The sequence below is a fragment of the Scardinius erythrophthalmus genome (genome assembly GCF_964197995.2).
Source record: "Scardinius erythrophthalmus genome assembly, chromosome: 20".
Lineage (NCBI taxonomy): Eukaryota > Metazoa > Chordata > Actinopteri > Cypriniformes > Leuciscidae > Scardinius > Scardinius erythrophthalmus.
This window is the reverse complement of record NC_138240.1, coordinates 38,460,668-38,483,383: the sequence shown is the minus strand read 5'-3', so window position 1 is coordinate 38,483,383 and position 22,716 is coordinate 38,460,668. Positions and strand designations below refer to the sequence as shown.

General features: G+C 42.9%; 1 protein-coding gene across 2 annotated transcripts in view; it reads left to right on the top strand.

The window, feature by feature from the left end:
- Nucleotides 1-338: 338 nt before the first annotated feature.
- The window catches only part of ift122 (intraflagellar transport 122 homolog (Chlamydomonas)), a 110,778-nt gene continuing 88,400 nt past the window's right edge, over nucleotides 339-22,716 (top strand). Inside the window, exons 1-2 of one of the 2 annotated variants that reach the window (XM_081348151.1) lie at nucleotides 339-482; nucleotides 824-890. In XM_081348151.1, coding sequence (XP_081204277.1) covers nucleotides 424-482; nucleotides 824-890 — 126 coding nt within the window. In that variant the 5' untranslated portion in view covers nucleotides 339-423. The remainder of the gene's footprint in view (nucleotides 483-823; nucleotides 891-22,716) is intronic. The other variant, XM_081348152.1, reaches the window with a different exon arrangement.

The window sequence follows — 22,716 nt, the reverse complement described above, 5'->3', positions numbered from 1 at the left end:
GCTTTGGTCTAAGCATTCGGTTTTAACGTGTGAGCAATGGGCAAAAACTGTAATATGTTCTGAATGCAGGACTTTTATTTTGAACCCGCTGCGACAGTTGTGTAGTTGTGAGAGCGTTGCTATGCAGTTGTTAAGGTGTTCTGATTGTTGTTAAGCACGTTGCTATGTGGTTGATAGAGTATTGTTAGGCATTTGCTCATTGACACAAGTGAAAACGCCGACACACACACACACACACACACACACACAAACACACGAAAAAACACTCACGGTGGGGGGAAAGAAAAGAGAAAAAAACAACAGAGCTTTTATTTTGAAATCATTCTTCTTTCCTCCATGTTGTTGTTTTCAGTTTTCATCGCTCTCAGCATCTCATTCTCATCTTCCTGTTGAATTCATGCTAAAGACCGGCATTTTTCCGAAATGAGAGCTGTTCCCACATGGATCGATAAAGTACACGACCGGGATAAGGTTGAACAATGGTGAGCGCTTCACTGCTTTTCCAAACACCAACTGCAGACCTCTATGGATGCGGCTAGCAACCGTTGCTATGTAAACAATATAAGCCCCAATGACCAAACTTGAGAGTTAAATGTGATTTCTGCCTGTTTTTATGTATTTATTCTCCATAACATCGCAGTTTTACTCATTAAACATAATTTGGGGCATTATTATATTTCTCTTTCGATTTAATCTGCAATGGGAATCTGAGCTCTTCACATTCGCTGATCTAAACGTCATCTCTTGATCGTGTTGTTGCAGTCATTAACCTCTCTGTCTGTCTCTCTCTCTGTGTCTGTCTGTCTGTCTGTCTGTCTTTCAGTATTTATGATCTCGCCTTCAGACCCGATGGATCTCAGCTCATAGTAGCGGCTGGAAATCGAGTTCTGGTAACGAATCTCTGCAAACACACATGTTTTATGTGACTGACTGGAGCTTCTGCGCATGCGCACGAGAGAAAGCCCGAAACATAAATAAATAAAAGAGCAAAGACCTGCAGAAAAAGAAAAAGAAATACGAGGCAAAAAAAATAATACATTTATAAGAGAAATAAGAAATAAGAGCTCCCTGATTTTGGTGATGGAATTTTGCTCCAATTGCCTATGCTCTGCCAAAAGCATTCATCACTTTTATTCTTGGAACCACACACACACACACACACACACACACACACACACACACACACACACACACACACACACACACACACACACAAGAATCACAGGAATCCCTCCATGTGTTTTATGCCTTACAGAATCTTGCAGCATTTCTGATTATTATCAGTGTTGAAACAGTTGTGCCTCTTCATATTTCTGTGGAAACTGTGGTTCAGTACCATTCAGAAGTTTAGGGTCAGTAATGCATTAATTAGTAAAAAAAAACAAAAAAAAAAAACAACAACAACTAGTAAATTAATGCTTTTATTCATTAAGGACGCATTAAATTGATCAAAAGTGACAGTAAAGACATTTATAATGTTACAAAAGATTCTATTTAAAAAAAAACCTGTTCTTTTGAACTTTCAATTCATCAAAGAGTCCTGAAAAATAAAATATATCATGATTTTTAACATTGATAATAGATCAGACAAGTTTCTTGAGCATCAAATCATCATATTAGAGTGATTTCTGAAGGATCATGTGACACTGAAGGCTGGAGTAATGACGCTGAAGGTTAGGGTTAGGGTTAGGATAAATACCGTTGTGTGGCTCTTTAATGTGTCTGACAAAGCCTCAGTTAAAGCGTCTCGTGAACCGATCATCTCTTCCTTCTAGTTAATTTATAGCATCAAATAAACATGAATGAAGATCAGAAGGAATGTTGTTTTAACCGCGGAAAGATGTCAGTACACTCCGGTTTTCAAGTTCAAATCCTCCAACGTTAATCTACTAACTCTCCTGACTGATTTGTCGGACAAAAATGGCGGATTCGGCGGATGACGGATTATGATTGGTCAGATCGCCTGTCAATCAAACTCCCTGCGAAGGGTCAATTTGCAGGCATAGTTATCTGAAAAGTCCGTGTGGAGATCAGCCTCTTCATCTACACTGTTCTGCCTGGTGGAGCCACTTATACTATTAAAGACTTTCTGAAGATCGTCCCAGGTCCCATTGTTTGTCTTCTTCTCAATGTTGGTGAATGGCTGATCCCCTTCTACAGTCTTCTGTCTTTCCCACTGTTGCCACATAATCTTTACAGGTTCTTCAGGCACATCAGCCTCATTATAGCAGCGCTTGGCACATACACGGTTCATGCAGTGTCTTTGGCGGGGGTCACGGACGATGGCTGCTATTAGTTCAGAAGTGCTTGACGTTTTAAAGCGCCCATATTATGGATTTTTGAGAATGAGCTTTCATGTAGTGTGTAACACAGTTTTAAATCTGAAAGTGCACCGTATATTAAGTTATTGTCTTTCAAAAGTAAGAGTCGACTCTGAGTCAATGAAATGAGTTGTTTTTCAAACAAGTCATTAGCCATATCGTTGTGTAAGAGCGTAACAGTGTAAGAGCGTAACAGGGAAAGATCTTAACAGTGTAACAGTGAAAGAGTGTAACAGTGTAAAAGCGTAACAGTGAAAGAGTGTAACAGTGTAAGAGCGTAACAGTGTAAGAGCGTAACAGTTACACAGTGTAAGAGCGTAACAGTGTAGGAGCGTAACAGTGTAGGAGCGTAACAGTGTAGGAGCGTAACAGTGTAAGAGCGTAACAGTGTAAGAGCGTAACAGGGAAAGATCTTAACAGTGTAACAGTGAAAGAGTGTAACAGTGTAAAAGCGTAACAGTGAAAGAGTGTAACAGTGTAAGAGCGTATCAGTGTAAGAGCGTAACAGTTACACAGTGTAAGAGCGTAACAGTGTAGGAGCGTAACAGTGTAGGAGCGTAACAGTGTAAGAGCGTAACAGTGTAGGAGCGTAACAGTGTAGGAGCGTAACAGTGTAGGAGCGTAACAGTGAAAGAGCGTAACAGTGTAAGAGCGTTTTTGACACATTAAAAGCATATGAATGTTGTTCCTGCAAGAAAAACAAATGTTAGTTGATTATTTAAAGTTGATTAATTAAAATTCATTCACACAGTGTAAGAGCGTAACAGTGTAAGAGCGTAACAGTGAAAGAGCGTAACAGTGTAAGAGCGTAACAGTGTAAGAGCGTAACAGTGTAAGAGCGTAACAGTGAAAGAGCGTAACAGTGAAAGAGCGTAACAGTGTAAGAGCGTTTTTGACACATTAAAAGCATATGAATGTTCCTGCAAGAAAAACAAATGTTAGTTGATTAATTAAAGTTGATTAATTAAAAGTCATTCACACAGTGTAAGAGCGTAACAGTGTAAGAGCGTAACAGTGTAACAGCGTAACAGTGTAACAGCGTAAGAGCGTAGCAGTGTAGGAGCGTAACAGTGTAAGAGCGTAACAGTGTAAGAGCATAACAGTGAAAGAGCGTAACAGTGAAACAGTGTAGGAGCGTAACAGTGTAGGAGCGTAACAGTGTAAGAACGTAACAGTGAAACAGTATAGGAGCGTAACAGTGTAGGAGCGTAACAGTGTAAGAACGTAACAGTGAAACAGTATAGGAGCGTAACAGTGAAAGAGCGTAACAGTGAAAGAGCGTAACAGTGAAAGAGCGTAACAGTGAAAGAGCGTAACAGTTACACAGTGTAAGAGCGTAACTGTGTAAGAGCGTAACAGTGAAAGAGCGTAACAGTGAAAGAGCGTAACAGTGTAAGAGCGTAACAGTGTAGGAGCATAACAGTGTAGGAGTGTAACAGTGAAAGAGCGTAACAGCTAAACAGTGTAAGAGCGTAACAGTGAAAGAGCGTAACAGTGAAAGAGCGTAACAGTGAAAGAGCGTAACAGTTACACAGTGTAAGAGCGTAACTGTGTAAGAGCGTAACAGTGAAAGAGCGTAACAGTGAAAGAGCGTAACAGTGTAAGAGCGTAACAGTGTAGGAGCATAACAGTGTAGGAGTGTAACAGTGAAAGAGCGTAACAGCTAAACAGTGTAAGAGCGTAACAGTGTAAGAGCGTAACAGTGAAAGAGCGTAACAGTGAAACAGTTAAAGAGCGTAACAGTGTAAGAGCGTAACAGTGAAAGAGCGTAACAGTGAAAGAGCGTAACAGTGAAAGAGCGTAACTGTTACACAGTGTAAGAGCGTAACAGTGAAAGAGCGTAACAGTGTAGGAGCGTAACAGTGTAGGAGCGTAACAGTGTAACAGTGTAAGAGCGTAACAGTGTAAGAGCGTAACAGTGTAACAGTGTAAGAGCGTAACTGTGTAAGAGCGTAACAGTGAAAGAGCGTAACAGTGAAAGAGCGTAACAGTGTAAGAGCGTAACAGTGTAGGAGCGTAACAGTGTAAGAGCGTAACAGTGAAAGAGCGTAACAGTTACACAGTGTAAGAGCGTAACAGTGTAAGAGCGTAACAGTGTAGGAGCGTAACAGTGTAAGAGCGTAACAGTGTAAGAGCGTAACAGTGAAAGAGCGTAACAGTTACACAGTGTAAGAGCGTAACTGTGTAAGAGCGTAACAGTGAAAGAGCGTAACAGTGAAAGAGCGTAACAGTGAAAGAGCGTAACAGTGTAGGAGCGTAACAGTGTAAGAGCGTAACAGTGTAAGAGCGTAACTGTGTAAGAGCGTAACTGTGTAAGAGCGTAACAGTGAAAGAGCGTAACAGTGTAAGAGAGTAACTGTGTAAGAGCATAACAGTGAAAGAGCGTAACAGTGAAAGAGCGTAACAGTGAAAGAGCGTAACAGTGTAAGAGCGTAACAGTGTAAGAGCGTAACAGTGAAAGAGCGTAACAGTGAAAGAGCGTAACAGTGTAGGAGCGTAACAGTGTAAGAGCGTAACAGTGTAAGAGCGTAACTGTGTAAGAGCGTAACAGTGTAAGAGCGTAACTGTGTAAGAGCGTAACAGTGAAAGAGCGTAACAGTGAAAGAGCGTAACAGTGTAAGAGCGTAACAGTGTAAGAGCGTAACAGTGAAAGAGCGTAACAGTGAAAGAGCGTAACAGTGTAAGAGCGTAACAGTGTAAGAGCGTAACAGTGTAAGAGCGTAACAGTGAAAGAGCGTAACAGTGTAAGAGCGTAACAGTGTAAGAGCATAACAGTTACACAGTGAAAGAGCGTAACAGTGTAAGAGCGTAACAGTGTAGGAGCGTAACAGTGTAAGAGCGTAACAGTGAAAGAGCGTAACAGTTACACAGTGTAAGAGCGTAACTGTGTAAGAGCGTAACAGTGAAAGAGCGTAACAGTGAAAGAGCGTAACAGTGTAGGAGCGTAACAGTGTAAGAGCGTAACAGTGTAAGAGCGTAACTGTGTAAGAGCGTAACAGTGTAAGAGCGTAACTGTGTAAGAGCGTAACAGTGAAAGAGCGTAACAGTGTAAGAGCGTAACTGTGTAAGAGCGTAACAGTGAAAGAGCGTAACAGTGTAAGAGCATAACAGTGTAAGAGCGTAACAGTGTAAGAGCGTAACAGTGAAAGAGCGTAACAGTGTAAGAGCGTAACAGTGTAAGAGCGTAACAGTTACACAGTGAAAGAGCGTAACAGTGTAGGAGCGTAACAGTGTAAGAGTGTAACAGTGTAAGAGCGTAACAGTGAAAGAGCGTAACAGTGTAAGAGCGTAACAGTGTAAGAGCGTAACAGTTACACAGTGAAAGAGCGTAACAGTGTAGGAGCGTAACAGTGTAAGAGTGTAACAGTGTAAGAGCGTAACAGTGAAAGAGCGTAACAGTTACACAGTGTAAGAGCGTAACTGTGTAAGAGCGTAACTGTGTAAGAGCGTAACAGTGAAAGAGCGTAACAGTGAAAGAGCGTAACAGTGAAAGAGCGTAACAGTGTAGGAGCGTAACAGTGTAAGAGCGTAACAGTGTAAGAGCGTAACTGTGTAAGAGCGTAACTGTGTAAGAGCGTAACTGTGTAAGAGCGTAACAGTGAAAGAGCGTAACAGTGTAAGAGCGTAACAGTGTAAGAGCGTAACAGTGAAAGAGCGTAACAGTTACACAGTGTAAGAGCGTAACTGTGTAAGAGCGTAACAGTGAAAGAGCGTAACAGTGTAGGAGCGTAACAGTGTAAGAGCGTAACAGTGTAAGAGCGTAACAGTGTAAGAGCGTAACAGTGTAAGAGCTTAACTGTGTAAGAGCGTAACAGTGAAAGAGCGTAACAGTGTAAGAGCGTAACTGTGTAAGAGCGTAACAGTGAAAGAGCGTAACAGTGTAAGAGCATTACAGTGTAAGAGCGTAACAGTGAAAGAGCGTAACAGTGAAAGAGCGTAACAGTGTAAGAGCGTAACAGTGTAAGAGCGTAACAGTTACACAGTGAAAGAGCGTAACAGTGTAGGAGCGTAACAGTGTAAGAGCGTAACAGTGTAAGAGCGTAACAGTGTAAGAGCGTAACAGTGTAAGAGCGTAACAGTTACACAGTGTAAGAGCGTAACTGTGTAAGAGCGTAACAGTGAAAGAGCGTAACAGTGTAAGAGCATTACAGTGTAAGAGCGTAACAGTGAAAGAGCGTAACAGTGAAAGAGCGTAACAGTGAAAGAGCGTAACAGTGTAAGAGCGTAACAGTGTAAGAGCGTAACAGTTACACAGTGAAAGAGCGTAACAGTGTAGGAGCGTAACAGTGTAAGAGCGTAACAGTGTAAGAGCATTACAGTGTAAGAGCGTAACAGTGAAAGAGCGTAACAGTGAAAGAGCGTAACAGTGTAAGAGCGTAACAGTGTAAGAGCGTAACAGTTACACAGTGAAAGAGCGTAACAGTGTAGGAGCGTAACAGTGTAAGAGCGTAACAGTGTAAGAGCGTAACAGTGAAAGAGCGTAACAGTTACACAGTGTAAGAGCGTAACAGTGAAAGAGCGTAACAGTGAAAGAGCGTAACAGTGAAAGAGCGTAACAGTGAAAGAGCGTAACAGTGTAAGAGCGTAACAGTGAAAGAGCGTAACAGTGAAAGAGCGTAACAGTGTAAGAGCGTAACAGTGTAGGAGCGTAACAGTGTAAGAGCGTAACAGTGTAAGAGCGTAACAGTGAAAGAGCGTAACAGTTACACAGTGAAAGAGCGTAACAGTGTAGGAGCGTAACAGTGTAGGAGCGTAACAGTGTAAGAGCGTAACAGTGAAAGAGCGTAACAGTTACACAGTGTAAGAGCGTAACTGTGTAAGAGCGTAACAGTGAAAGAGCGTAACAGTGAAAGAGCGTAACAGTGAAAGAGCGTAACAGTGTAAGAGCGTAACAGTTTAGGAGCGTAACAGTGTAAGAGCGTAACAGTGTAAGAGCGTAACAGTGTAAGAGCGTAACAGTGAAAGAGCGTAACAGTTACACAGTGTAAGAGCGTAACTGTGTAAGAGCGTAACAGTGAAAGAGCGTAACAGTGTAGGAGCGTAACAGTGTAAGAGCGTAACAGTGTAAGAGCGTAACAGTGTAAGAGCGTAACTGTGTAAGAGCGTAACTGTGTAAGAGCGTAACAGTGTAAGAGCGTAACAGTGTAAGAGCGTAACAGTGAAAGAGCGTAACTGTGTAAGAGCGTAACTGTGTAAGAGCGTAACAGTGTAAGAGCGTAACAGTGTAAGAGCGTAACAGTGTAAGAGCGTAACAGTGAAAGAGCGTAACAGTGTAAGAGCGTAACAGTGTAAGAGCGTAACAGTGTAAGAGCGTAACAGTGTAAGAGCGTAACAGTGTAAGATTTTAACAGTGTAAGAGCGTAACAGTGTAAGAGCGTAACAGTGAAAGAGCGTAACAGTGTAAGAGCGTAACAGTGTAAGAGCGTAACAGTTACACAGTGAAAGAGCGTAACAGTGTAGGAGCGTAACAGTGTAAGAGCGTAACAGTGTAAGAGCGTAACAGTGAAAGAGCGTAACAGTGAAAGAGCGTAACAGTGAAAGAGCGTAACAGTGTAAGAGCGTAACAGTGTAAGAGCGTAACAGTGAAAGAGCGTAACAGTGTAAGAGCGTAACAGTGTAAGAGCGTAACAGTGTAAGAGCGTAACAGTGTAAGAGCGTAACAGTGTAGGAGCGTAACAGTGTAAGAGTGTAACAGTGTAAGAGTGTAACAGTGTAAGAGCGTAACAGTGTAAGAGCGTACAGTGTAAGAACGCAACAGTGTAAGAGCGTAACTGTGTAAGAGCGTAACAGTGTAAGAGCGTAACAGTGAAAGAGCGTAACAGTTACACAGTGAAAGAGCGTAACAGTGTAGGAGCGTAACAGTGTAAGAGCGTAACAGTGTAAGAGCGTAACAGTGAAAGAGCGTAACAGTGAAAGAGCGTAACAGTATAAGAGCGTAACAGTGAAAGAGCGTAACAGTTACACAGTGAAAGAGCGTAATAGTGTAGGAGCGTAACAGTGTAAGAGCGTAACAGTGTAAGAGAGTAACAGTGAAAGAGCGTAACAGTGTAAGAGCGTAACAGTGTAAGAGCGTAACAGTGTAAGAGCGTAACAGTGAAAGAGCGTAACAGTGTAAGAGCGTAACAGTGTAAGAGCGTAACAGTGTAAGAGCGTAACAGTGTAAGAGCGTAACAGTGTAAGAGCGTAACAGTGTAAGAGCGTAACAGTGTAGGAGCGTAACAGTGTAAGAGCGTAACAGTGTAAGAGCGTAACAGTGTAAGAGCGTACAGTGTAAGAACGCAACAGTGTAAGAGCGTAACTGTGTAAGAGCGTAACAGTGTAAGAGCGTAACAGTGTAAGAGCGTAACAGTGAAAGAGCGTAACAGTGTAAGAGCGTAACAGTGAAAGAGCGTAACAGTGAAAGAGCGTAACAGTGAAAGAGCGTAACAGTGTAAGAGCGTAACAGTGAAAGAGCGTAACAGTGAAAGAGCGTAACAGTGTAAGAGCGTAACAGTGTAAGAGCGTAACAGTGAAAGAGCGTAACAGTGTAAGAGCGTAACAGTGAAAGAGCGTAACATTGTAAGAGCGTAACATTGTAAGAGCGTAACAGTGTAAGAGCGTAACAGTGTAACAGTGTAAGAGCGTAACAGTGAAAGAGCGTAACAGTGTAAGAGCGTAACAGTGTAAGAGCGTAACAGTGTAACAGTGTAAGAGCGTAACAGTGAAAGAGCGTAACAGTGAAAGAGCGTTACAGTGAAAGAGCGTAACAGTGTAAGAGCGTAACAGTGTAAGAGCGTAACAGTGTAAGAGCGTAACAGTGTAACAGTGTAAGAGCGTAACAGTGTAAGAGCGTAACAGTGTAAGAGCGTAACAGTGAAAGAGCGTAACAGTGAAAGAGCGTAACAGTGTAAGAGCGTAACAGTGTAAGAGTGTAACAGTGTAACAGTGGCGTATCAGGCATTACTGTCAGTGACACACTCTGGGCTGGTTCGTTTCGTTTCACGTTTATTGTCATTGTCATTCAAAAGAGAACAGCAACGGAATTGTGTTGGAGCATACAACAACAGTACATGGTGTATTAAAGTGCACTAACACCAGGGCAGATCCCCTTCAAATAATAAATAAATAATAAATACCCCCTGTGTAAACATGGCACATCAAAAGTACATGGTTGTTGAGGCACAGAACCAATGACATTCACTCTTGGTAGCAGCAAGAGGCTTTACAAAACAACTTAAAAGGCATCCAGAACAGAGAGTATGGTCAGAGTTGGATATAGATGTAGTTAATGCAGCAATGCAAAGTCCAGTTCACAGTTATTACAAAGTGGGGTATGGTTTACTGTCCATTGGAGGGCGGAGGAGAGGGGGAAAGGGCATCATTAAGCAGCCTCACTGCGTAAGGGTACAGGCTGTTAACCAGTCTGGCTTTACTGGCACCAATGGACCTGTACCTTCTCCCTGAGGGCAGCAGGTGGAACAGGTGATGGGCCGGGTGATGCCGATCCCGCAGGATGTTACTGATCTCTGGGAGAGTGGTCCCACTGATTTTACCCGCTGTTTTTACCACTCGTTGGAGTGCCTGCTGATGGGCCTTAGTGCAGCTGGAGTACCACACTAAGAAACTATATGTCAAAACACTGCTGATGGCTCAGTTGTAAAAGTTGACCATCAGCTGTTTTGGAATCCTGGCGCTCCTCAGTTGCCTCAGGTAGTAGAGGCGTTGCTGGGCCTTCCCTATCACTGAGGTGATGTTGGTTCCCCAGGACAGGTCCTCGGTCACAGATACTCCCAAGAATTTGAAATGTGCACCCTCTCTACCACCTCATTGCCGATAGAGAGAGGAGAGTGATTCGGTCTGCTTTTGCGAAAGTCCACAATGATCTCCTTGGTCTTTTTGATGTTTAAAAACAAGTTATTATTGACACACCATGACGCTAGATGTTGCACTTCAGTCCGGTAATCCGCCTCAGTGTTGTTGATGAGTCCGAGCACTGTTGTGTCGTCGGCAAATTTAACAATGAGATTGGAACAAAGAGAAGCAGAGCAGTCATGTGTGAATAGAGTGTAGAGCAAGGGGCTAAGCACACACCCTTGGGGGGCCCCGGTGTTGATTAAAAGGGTGGAGGACAAGTGCTTGCCTACTCTAACACTCACTGTTCGATTTGTCAGAAAAGCCAAGTTAAAGTTTTGTTGTTAAAGCCAAGGTGGTGCAGTTTGGCTCGGAGTTTAAACGGCCGGATTATGTTAAAGGCCGAACTAAAGTCGACAAAGAGGAGTCTCGCGTAGGTGTTCTTGTGCTCGAGATGTTCCAATAGCGTGTGGAGCACGATGGCGATGGCGTCCTCAGTCGACCGGTTCCGTCTGTATGAAAATTGGTGTGGGTCAAGTGATGGTGGTATTGCGCTTTTAATGTGAGTGGTGACCAGCCTCTCAAGGCACTTGGCAGGAATAGAGGTGAGTGCCACCGGTCTATAGTCATTTAGATAAGTGGCATTTGACTGCTTGGGGACTGGGACTATTGTGGCTGCCTTAAAGCAGGCAGGGACCCATGAAGTGGACAGCGATGTATTGTAGATGGCGGTAAAAACGTCAGTTAGCTCCGCAGCACAGTCTCTCAGCACTCGGCCCAGCACACCGTCCGGTCCGGCTGCTTTCCTGGTGTTGATGCCGCAGAGGACCCGTCTTACCTCATGAGTGCTCAGGACTGGGGCAGGATCAGTGGAGGGGAGGGGGGGCAACACAGGATCTGTGTTGTCCCTGTCATAGCGGGCATAATAGAGGTTGAAATCCTCAGCCAAGGTGGAATCAGCTGAGGGAGATGTTGATTTGCTCTTATAGTCCGTGATGGCCCTGATGCCCTCCCATACCTGCCTGGGGTTTGCAGAGTTATTAAAACAGGCTTCAATACGCTTCCGGTGTTGTTATTTGGCAGTATTGATTCCTTTCCATAAAGGGCACCTATAATGCAAAATTCACTTTTACATGGTGTTTGAACATAAATGTGTGTTGGCAGTGTGTGAGCAAAACCACCCTAGAATGATAAAAATCCACCCAGTGTTTTTTTTACAATCTCAATAAATCATAAGCACTGTCTCAGAATGAGCTGTTCTCAGATTCGGGGCAATGTGACGTAGAATTGCGCAAGCCCCGCCCACGACTGTTGAGTGACACTTCAGTTTGAGCCCAGACCCGCCCTGAGTGAGCTGGACACAGAGTCTGCCATTGTTCGACACTTGAGCAGCTGTAGACAAGAATGCCTCCTAAGCGTTTGAGGTGTGTTGTTGTTGGATGTAAGAATGAACATAGCAGTCTTCATTTACTCTCGCTGTTACTCGAGGATGGATCTGTACTGTTTGTGATCCAGCTTACAGTCTCCGGAGCGACAGGACTAACGTGACTGACCACGCCAGAAATGAAAGTGAGAGCGCGCTCTTTATCACAGCTCATCGAGTCGTTTTACGGATATAAGGTTTACCAGTTTATTTAGCACCCACTGAAAAGGTGTGTATATATTTGTTTACTGTTAGTTGTAACGAGTGTTTTGTGTACTTCGCTGTTTATGTAGATGATTATGAAAGGGAGAGAGAGAGAGTTTATGGATATAAGTTTATCACATCTTATACTGTGTTTATTCAGCTCTTACTGTGATTCTCTGGAGTAAAACTAACGCTCATCTTTTGTGTGATGTACAATAAACTTCACTGAACTCATCAGTATATTTTGGTCATCATTCGGAAGGGGTTTGCTACAGCAGGCTTGTATTAATAGTGGATAAAAGCAGATGACAAATAAATTATAACCATAATTAAACTAAACTATACCTGTTCTATCTCTATACAGCATATATTCTCTGGCTCTGTGGGCATTATTGTCCGACTCCGAGTCGAAATGAACACCGCAACTGAGAGTTTCTGTTGAGATTGTCCTTCTGATTCTTCTGAGCGTGAGCTCGTGAGGCTCCGCCCCCTGTGCCCGGCAGCAGCAGTTAATTTGCATTTAAAGGGCACACACTAAAACAGCCCGTTTTTCTGAGCCCCAAAAAATGACAATTTAAACATGCTGTAAAAAATGATCTGTTGGGTATTTTGAGCTAAAACTTCACATACATACTCTGGGGACATCAGAGACTCATTTTACATCTTGTGAAAAGAGTCATAATAGGTGCCCTGTAAAGCAGCCCTGGCTCTGCTGTATAAATCAGGGTCCCTAAAACCCAGCGCTCTATCCCTAGCTCGGATAAGTTGTTCAACTCTGTGTGTCATCCCAGGTTTCCTGTTGAGATACACACGGAAATGTTCCAAGACGTAACATTATCCACACGGAAGTTAATGTAACTCAGGACAGTGGTGGTATATTCATCCAATGATTCACGAGTGTCCGTGCCCTGCCCCTTGAAAGCAATCCCAGTCTGTGTGGTGGAAACAGTCCCGTAGCATAGGGATGGTGTCCTCTGGTCACATTCACACGGTCTTGATTGTAATCCCAGCGCTCTTGATCTTGTATACCGTGAGTGTAGCAGCAGGGAGAGATGGTCTGACAGACCCAGGTGAGGGTAGGCCTGGGCCCTGTATGCTTCTGCTACGTTAGCATACACCTGGTCCAGCGTTTTATCTCCCCTAGTAGCACATTTCACATTGCGATGGAATTTGCGAAGAACAGTTTTTAAGTCAGCATGGTTAAAATCCCCAGCGGCAACAAAAACACTGTCCGCGTGTGCTACCAAGCTGTTATTAATGCTGTTGTGAACCTGTGCAAGCACTAGCTTAGCATTAGCGTCCGGTGGAATGTAAACAGCACAGATGTAAACAGCAGTGAATTCCCTCGGGAGATAAAACGGCCTGCACTTCAGCAGCATGAGTTCTACGTCCGGACTGCACAGTCTGTTCACGACGGTGACATTTGTACACCAAAAGTTGTTAATATAGATGCAAAGTCCCCCGCCGATCTTCTTACCAGAGTCCGCGGTCCTGTCGGCTCGGTAGGCGGTGCATCCCGCTAGCTCGATAGCAGCGTCCGGAGTGGTGCTGTTCAGCCAGGTTTCGGGTGAAAATCATGCAGCAACAGTTGTAAATAGTCCTCTTTGCTGCTATATGTAACCAGATCTCATCCATCTTGCTGCGGATCGACCGGGCAAGATTCTAAGAAGCAATGGTTTGAACGGATTAGCCTTTAGCCTGGTCCATACGCCAGCCCGCTTGCCCCTCTTCTGCCCCCTGCTCCTGCGGGGGGCCCGGTAGGTGGTCTGGTGATCTCAAGAGGAATGCAGTACTCGGCTAACAGGTGGTGTACTCCAGTACTCAGGTACAAGAGTTCAGAGCGGCTCTACTGAAGTGCCGCTATACTAAAAATGTGCGACGTGTTGCACAGTACCACCAAAAAAGTAAAAAAAACATGCCCGTTGTAGGAGCTCCTGGCCGCTGCGACTGTGCGTGCCGCCATGGCTGTGCTGTCGATCAGTGACTGACGCGTGTGTCTGATATGTGCAGATGTAATAGTGTGTGTGTTGTGTGCAGGTGTAACAGTGTGTGTGTGTTGTGTGCAGGTGTAACAGTGTGTGTGTGTTGTGTGCAGGTGTAACAGTGTGTGTGTGTGTTGTGTGCAGGTGTAACAGTGTGTGTGTTGTGTGCAGGTGTAACAGTGTGTGTGTTGTGTGCAGGTGTAACAGTGTGTGTGTTGTGTGCAGGTGTAACAGTGTGTGTTGTGTGCAGATGTAATAGTGTGTGTGTTGTGTGCAGGTGTAACAGTGTGTGTGTTGTGTGCAGGTGTAACAGTGTGTGTGTTGTGTGCAGGTGTAACAGTGTGTGTGTGTGTGTGTTTTGTGCAGGTGTAACAGTGTGTTTTGTGCAGGTGTAACAGTGTGTGTGTGTGTGTGTGTGTGTGTGTGTGTGTGTGTGTGTTGTGTGCAGGTGTAACAGTGTGTGTGTGTTGTGTGCAGGTGTAACAGTGTGTGTGTGTTGTGTGCAGGTGTAACAGTGTGTGTGTGTTGTGTGCAGGTGTAACAGTGTGTGTTGTGTGCAGGTGTAACAGTGTGTGTGTCTTGTGTGCAGGTGTAACAGTGTGTGTGTGTGTGTGTGTGTGTGTGTGTGTGTGTGTGTGTGTGTGTGTGTGTTGTGTGCAGGTGTAACAGTGTGTGTTGTGTGCAGGTGTAACAGTGTGTGTGTTGTGTGCAGGTGTAACAGTGTGTGTGTGTTGTGTGCATGTGTAACAGTGTGTGTGTTGTGTGCAGGTGTAACAGTGTGTGTGTGTGTGTGTGTGTGTGTGTGTGTGTGTGTGTGTGTGTGTGTGTGTGTTGTGTGCAGGTGTAACAGTGTGTAACAGTGTGTGTGTGTGTGTGTGTGTGTTGTGTGTTGTGACGACTTCCTGTTGTCGAATGCGCATGCGTCGCGTCTGAACGCGTTGTTGTCTTTGGAGCTCTATCGATTTGATTTATAATTCTTGATTTTACTCTTTAAACTTACTTACAACAAACATTTTCTACTTTTCCTCACTGAGAAGCACTACTGCTCAAACCTCATAGTTACAACGCGGACTGTTGAGCAGACGTGTCTCAAGCCTGTTAGTGATTCTACGCTGGATACTCTTATAGGTTACTCCCGGGGATCACGGCTGAACGCGTCTTCTCAACACTCACTTACAAACATTTTTCACCTATCGTGCGTCTACTCTACACCCGTACCACTTAAAAGACGGATTATATCTAAGACGCTTGTCAGAAATTAGTATTAATTGATAGCATCACCAGGGCTCTCAAGTTTTACCAAAAGCATGGAGTGAGATCACATGCGGTTAGGGGAGGAGCCCTAATGGAGCCCCGCCCCCATATGTCCCCGCCCCCCAATTTGACCCATTGTTCATAATTAACCAGCCCAAATTGAAATTATAACAATTGGTAAATCTGATAAATGACAGAGCAATTCATCACATCCAATATACTCATTAATGTTATATTTCAAAATTACAAATAAGTTATACAAAAATATAACAAATTGCTCCAAACAGTTTGAAAAAACAAATCTTTTTGCATTTTGAATGTGTCTAGTCAAAATGGTATAATTATTTATTGTGTGGTGCATGGGACATTGTGAACAAATGACATATTAGAGTATTATTAAGGTGGGTGTGTGTGTGTGTGTGTGTGTGTGTGTGTGTGTACACAAGAGTACACACTCCAGCTTATGAAATGTGTTTTGTGTTTGAAAAATACAAATGCAATGGCAATGATTAATGTATGTTTTCACAGGATATAAAATATTACCCAGAGCACTCTGCTTTAATACATGTAGCCTTAATGTAACTAGAAAGACTATTAATACAGAATAATATATAATTTAAAATAAAATAAAATAAACTAATTTAAATGTATTTAAAATAAAATGAAGAAATACATCTTCATTCCTTCCCATACCCACTAACATTCCCTTAATTTAAGAAAACGTAAGCTAGCCAAACTGAGCCAAAGCTTCTGGCCTGGTTGCAGAGTAGTTGTAGAGTTTTTGACTGCAACAATAATAATGTATACGATGGGCTATATATTAAATGTTCTAGCCTAAAAATGTTAGACGAGCTTTCTTCCAACTTACCTTCTCCATCACGACGTGTGTTCACGCGATGTTGTTGGTTACCTAGTAACGAACGTACGGTGGCCGAGAATGTTCCGTCAACTTCCGTGTGTTCGCGCATCTGTATTGCCTTGTAACAAACGCAATCTGTCCGAGATACGTGCTGGCGGCAGGAAACTTCACTTTGTGTGCCTGCGCCTCGTATACAACGTTATATATAAAGCTCGCAGGACAACTTGGTTGACATTGCCTTTTCAGCGTGAGAAATACACGGTGTGGCGTGTGAGCGTGTGAACTGGTTGAATTGCGTGTGTCTCACGCCCAATGCGTGAGACTTGAGAGCCCTGGCATCACTGGTAGTGTCGTTGCTAACTTACTGTCCATCTGTTAAAATGGCGAATATATCAGATGCAAGTAGTCTACCTTTTGGTGCAGGTGAGGACACATTTGAGCTGCACGCGGTACAGTCTGAGCTGGAAGCTGTTGAGAAACAGATCCACGACCTTTTAGTAAGAAAAGCCGAGCTGACAGACCGGCGTTTGGCTCTCGAAACATCACGCGCTGATGCTCACAAATCAGAGATTAATGTTACTAACCCGCTGACTCCGACCTCGTCTACTCCGTGCGTTACTCGGCATCGGTCCCGAGCGCCAAGGTCGCGATCAGCCATGGTCTCGTTCACTCCGGCTCCAACACGCCACCACGAAGCCTGGATATTTCCGCAGCGGAAGACGCGAGTCAGGTCTAGACCAAGACCCTCTCCGACCCTCCCGGTTTTCGAGTTATCCACACAAAACCGCTTCTCCGCTCTTCGCGAAACAGAACGCGATGCTGTGATCATCGGTGATTCCATTGTTCGGCACGTCCATGCTACATCAGGTAAAAATAAGGTGCACAGTCACTGCTTTCCTGGTGCTCGTGTTTCTGAAATCGCTGCTCGCGTTCCCGAGATTCTGAACGATAACGAGCGCGTCGGAACTTTGGTATTGCACGCGGGAGTGAACGACATCAGGCTGCGCCAGACGGAAGTTCTGAAGAAAGACTTCAGGAATCTGATCGATACGGTACGCAGCACATCGCCTGATATAACGATCATTGTGTCAGGACCGCTTCCCACGTACCGTCTAGGACATGACAAGTTTAGTAGATTATTCGCGCTAAATGAATGGTTAACGTCATGGTGCAATGAGCAGAAACTGCTCTTTGTAAATAATTGGAATCTGTTTTGGGAGCGTCCTAGGCTATACCGTGCTGATGGCTTACACCCAAACAGATTCGGAGCGGATCTTCTGTCGGATAACATCTCCAAAATGTTAAATACCTTTTGACTAGTAACCAAAAGTCCAAATCATAGTCTCTGCTGCACCAAATTAACTGATATAAATACTAGTGTAGAACATTGCATAGAAACTGTGTCTATTCCTCGTTTAGTGCGATCAAATAATAAATCTACTGCAGGATCTAGGAAAAATCTAATTGTTATTAAAACAGAAAATGTTGCTATTAGTAAACAAAAACAATTTCTAAAGCTAGGTCTTTTAAACATTAGATCACTCACACCTAAGGCAGTTATTGTAAATGAAATAGTCACAGATAATAGCATAGATGTACTTTGCCTTACTGAAACCTGGCTTAAACCAAATGATTATTTCGGTCTAAATGAGTCTACTCCATCAGGATACTCCTATAAGCACGAGCCCCGTCTGATTGGTCGTGGCGGCGGTATTGCAACTATCTATAGAGATATTCTCAATGTTACTCAGAAAACGGGTTATAAGTTTATTTCATTTGAAGTACTTGTACTAAATGTTACGCTCTTAGATGATAGAAAAACATCCCTATTATCTTTAGCCTTGGCTACCGTATATAGACCACCAGGGCCTTACGCTGATTTCCTAAAAGAATTTGCAAATTTTCTCTCAGATCTATTGGTCAATGTCGATAAAATATTAATTGTTGGAGATTTTAACATACACGTAGATAATCAAAATGATACGTTAGGGGCTGCGTTTATAGACTTATTAAACTCCTTTGGGGTTAAGCAAAACGTTACCGGACCAACTCATCGTTTTAATCATACACTCGATTTAATTATATCACATGGAACCGATCCAACCGATATAGATATCATTCCGCAAAGTGATGATGTAACTGACCATTACATGGTAACTTGCATATTACGTACCCCGGTAATATATCATGCTGCGCCGCGTTATCGATTAGGCAGAACAATCCTTCCATCCACCATAGATAATTTTTCAAATTGCTTATCGGATCTGTCTCAGCTGCTGCCTGAACCTAAACAAACAGATGAACTAGACGAACTAACCAGCACTATGAGCACCGTTCTCTCTGGAAAATGGGATATTGTTGCACCTATGAGACTAAAAAAGGTCAGAGAGAAAATTAAAGCACCATGGTACAACAATACTACTCGTGTTCTAAAGAGAGAAACCCGTAATTTAGAGCGTAAATGGAAACAAACTAATTTAGAGGTTTTTAGAATCGCTTGGAAAGACAGTACGTCACGCTATAAAAAGGCCCTAAAAGCGGCCAGGGCTGAGCATCTCCGCAAACTAATAGAAAATAACCAAAACAATCCTAGGTTCTTATTTAACACCGTGGCTAGACTAACAAATAAACAGACGTCACCTGAACAAAATATCCCGTTACAGTTTAGTAGTAATGATTTCATGAAGTTCTTCACTGAGAAAATAGAAAACATCAGAACCACAATTGTAAACGTTCAATCCTCAATCGCGCCTTATAATTCAGCCTCGATTATCACCCCGCAAGAACAATTACAGTGCTTTACAACTATAGAACAAAAAGAGTTAAATAAATTTATCATTTCCTCTAAAACAACAACATGTTTATTAGATCCCATACCAACTAAACTATTGAAAGAAGTGTTACCTATAGTGGAAGAGCCTCTCCTCAATATTATTAACTCGTCTTTATCTTTAGGTCATGTTCCAAGAACATTTAAATTGGCAGTTATAAAACCACTCATTAAGAAACCACAATTAGACCCAAATAACCTAGCAAATTATAGACCCATTTCAAATCTTCCTTTTATGTCCAAAATATTAGAAAAAGTTGTGTCTGCCCAACTGGGCTCTTTCTTACAAGAAAATGACATCTATGAAAAGTTTCAGTCTGGGTTCAGGCCGCATCATAGCACTGAAACTGCGCTCGTTAAAATCACAAATGATTTACTCTTAGCTTCTGACCAAGGCTGTATCTCAATACTAGTTTTACTTGATCTTAGTGCTGCGTTCGATACTATAGATCACACAATACTCTTAGATCGGCTACAAAACTATACCGGTGTTCAAGGACAAGCATTAAGCTGGTTCAGATCATACCTATCTGACCGCTACCATTTTGTCTATTTAAACGGAGAAAAATCTATCATAACTCCAGTAAACTATGGAGTGCCGCAAGGATCTGTGTTAGGCCCTCTATTATTCTCAATATATATGCTGCCACTTGGAAATATTATAAGGAAACATGGAATAGGGCTGCACGATTTTGAGAAAAAACCTAATTGCGGTTTTTCTGACAAATATTGCGATTGCGGTGCGATTTTCGATTTTTTTGGTTTTATTTATTTTAAAGCTTAAAACTGTACTTTTTATGTAATTTATGTAATAAATATAACCTTATTGTAAAGTGTTACTGATTAGTTATACACCGATTCAGACGTCTCCTGAGTTCACTGTTGCAAAGATCAGTTGTTTTAACCATTCATTAAAATGAATCGGTTCAAAGGAGTCATTAGTTCGCGAATTGGACGTGTCATGCGCGTTGTGTGATTATCCCAGCAGTTAGGACATGGACATCCAAGATTTCTGTCAACACAGAAAACATTTCATCACTGGATATTTTTTTCGTTTAATTAAAGAGTTTTTTTTTTGTCAGTTAAATGTCCGGAACGCTTTTGAGTTCAATTTATTTAGCACAATTCACACCCAGCGGTAATTCAGGGGGAAAAAAAATCTCCGAATGATCCACATGAAACTTTGGTCTTCCGACCTTTTACCACCGTGTCGATTTATTTTGTGCGAGGGAGAGAGAGCAAGACAGCGCTTAGTTTGGAGACTGTGAAGTCTTGTTTACTTTCGCCAGGCTCCGAAGAGAGAGAGAGAGAGAGAGAGAATGCGCGCGCGCGCGACCGGCTCTCTCTCTGCTCGTTCTGTTAAACATGCGCCCTGTCACTCACAAGCGCAGCAGTTCATCTACATTACTCACCGATCAAATAATACTTTGGCGGGACAAAAATTCACTTTGGCGGGCGCTAAAACAAGTTCAATGCAGAAAATTCATGCGTGAATTTAACTTAGTAGGCTACATGACCATGCACTCGCACAAATGCGACCACATAAAATTTTAACTCGCACATTCTCAAAAAATGGTCGCATATTTCGGCCATTTCTGCGCAGTTACAAGCTTTTTCTATTGGCACAATTCGAGGTAGCCTACACGTTGTGTGTTAGCTGCTTTGCTGCTGACAGAAATACGGTGCACTGCATACAACCTTGTAACTTTCCATTGCCATTTCTAATTGGCCAGCAAGCCAGGAACGCGAGATTCGACCATTTTGATTGGCTAATAGGTTTGTCACTCAAATGTCAGAGGTGGGGGAAAAAACCTCAGACTCCTGAGGTTAGGTTATTGCGGGAGTTAAAACCTCAATATCGATGCGATAAAGGTTAATCGTGCAGCCCTAACATGGAATTAGTTTCCATTGTTATGCTGATGACACTCAACTATATATTTCATCACGGCCGGATGAAAACGCTAAATTATCCAAATTGACAGAGTGTGTTAAAGATATAAAAGATTGGATGACGCACAATTTTCTTTTATTAAATCCAGATAAGACAGAGGTAATACTTATCGGTTCAAAAAACCGCCCACAAAACCTCTTACAATACAACTTTAACATAGTAGGGTGTCCTGTTACTTTATCCTCTACAGTAAAAGACCTGGGTGTTATATTAGATTGTAACTTGTCTTTTGAAAATCATATTTCATATGTTACAAAAACAGCATTTTTTCACCTTAGAAACATTGCTAAATTACGTAACATGCTATCTGTTTCTGATGCAGAAAAGCTAGTTCATGCATTCATGACCTCGAGACTAGATTACTGTAATGCTTTATTAGCTGGTTGTCCTGCATCCTCAATAAACAAGCTACAGTTAGTCCAAAATGCCGCCACTAGAGTTCTTACTAGATCAAGAAAGTTTGACCATATAACACCAATTTTATCATCACTACATTGGTTACCTATAAAGTTCCGTATTAATTACAAGGTATTGCTACTGACTTATAAAGCCCTAAACGGCTTAGCTCCAGTTTATTTAACGGATCTTCTATCGCCCTATAATCCATCGCGCTCTTTAAGATCACTAAATTCGAGGCTTCTGGTCATACCTAGGATATCCAGATCCACCAAAGGAGGGAGAGCATTTTCACATTTAGCACCAAAACTCTGGAATAGCCTTCCTGATACTGTTCGTTGCTCAGATTCGCTCTCCCAGTTTAAAACTAGATTAAAGACGCATCTCTTCAGCCAGGCATTCATATAATATTTTAATCTTACAGTTAAATCCGGTCTCTACTTCATAAACGCCAGAGGAGAACTGGCCCCCGACTGAGCCTGGGTTCTCCCAAGGTTTTTTTTTCTCCATTAGGTCACCTGATGGAGTTTTTCGGTTCCTTGCCACTGTTGCCTTTGGCTTGCTCAGTTGGGGATGCTTAATTTGATTAATCGATTCAACAGTGCTATTGATCTGCATTACCAAACGTGGATGTTTTACACCAGAAACAAACACTGATGTACTATTTTATTTAATACTGTGAAGCTGCTTTGATACAATCTGTATTGTGAAAAGCGCTATATAAATAAAGTTGACTTGACTTGACTTGTGTGCAGGTGTAACAGTGTGTGTGTTGTGTGCAGGTGTAACAGTGTGTGTGTGTGTGTGTGTGTGTGTGTGTGTGTTGTGTGCAGGTGTAACAGTGTGTGTGTTGTGTGCAGGTGTAACAGTGTGTGTGTGTGTGTGTGTGTGTGTGTGTGTGTGTGTGTGTGTGTGTGTGTGTGTGTGTGTGTGTGTGCAGGTGTAACAGTGTGTGTGTTGTGTGCAGGTGTAACAGTGTGTGTGTGTGTGTGTGTGTGTGTGTGTGTGTGTGTGTGTGTGTGTGTGTGTGTGTGTGTGTGTGCAGGTGTAACAGTGTGTGTTGTGTGCAGGTGTAACAGAGTGTGTGTTGTGTGCAGGTGTAACAGTGTGTCTGTGTTGTGTGCAGGTGTAACAGTGTGTGTGTGTGTGTGTGTGTGTGTGTGTGTGTGTGTGTGTGTGTTGTGTGCAGGTGTAACAGTGTGTGTGTGTGTGTGTGTGTGTGTGTGTGTGTGTGTGTGTGTTGTGTGCAGGTGTAACAGTGTGTGTGTTGTGTGCAGGTGTAACAGTGTGTGTGTGTGTGTGTGTGTGTGTGTGTGTGTGTGTGTGTGTGTGTGTGTGTGTGTGTGTGTGTGTGTGTGTTGTGTGCAGGTGTAACAGTGTGTGTGTGTTGTGTGCAGGTGTAACAGTGTGTGTGTGTGTGTGTGTGTTGTGTGCAGGTGTAACAGTGTGTGTGTTGTGTGCAGGTGTAACAGTGTGTGTGTGTGTGTGTGTGTGTGTGTGTGTGTGTGTGTGTGTGTGTGTGTGTGTGTGTGTGTGTGTGTGTGTGCAGGTGTAACAGTGTGTGTTGTGTGCAGGTGTAACAGTGTGTGTGTGTGTTGTGTGCAGGTGTAACAGTGTGTGTGTTGTGTGCAGGTGTAACAGTGTGTGTGTGTGTGTGTGTGTGTGT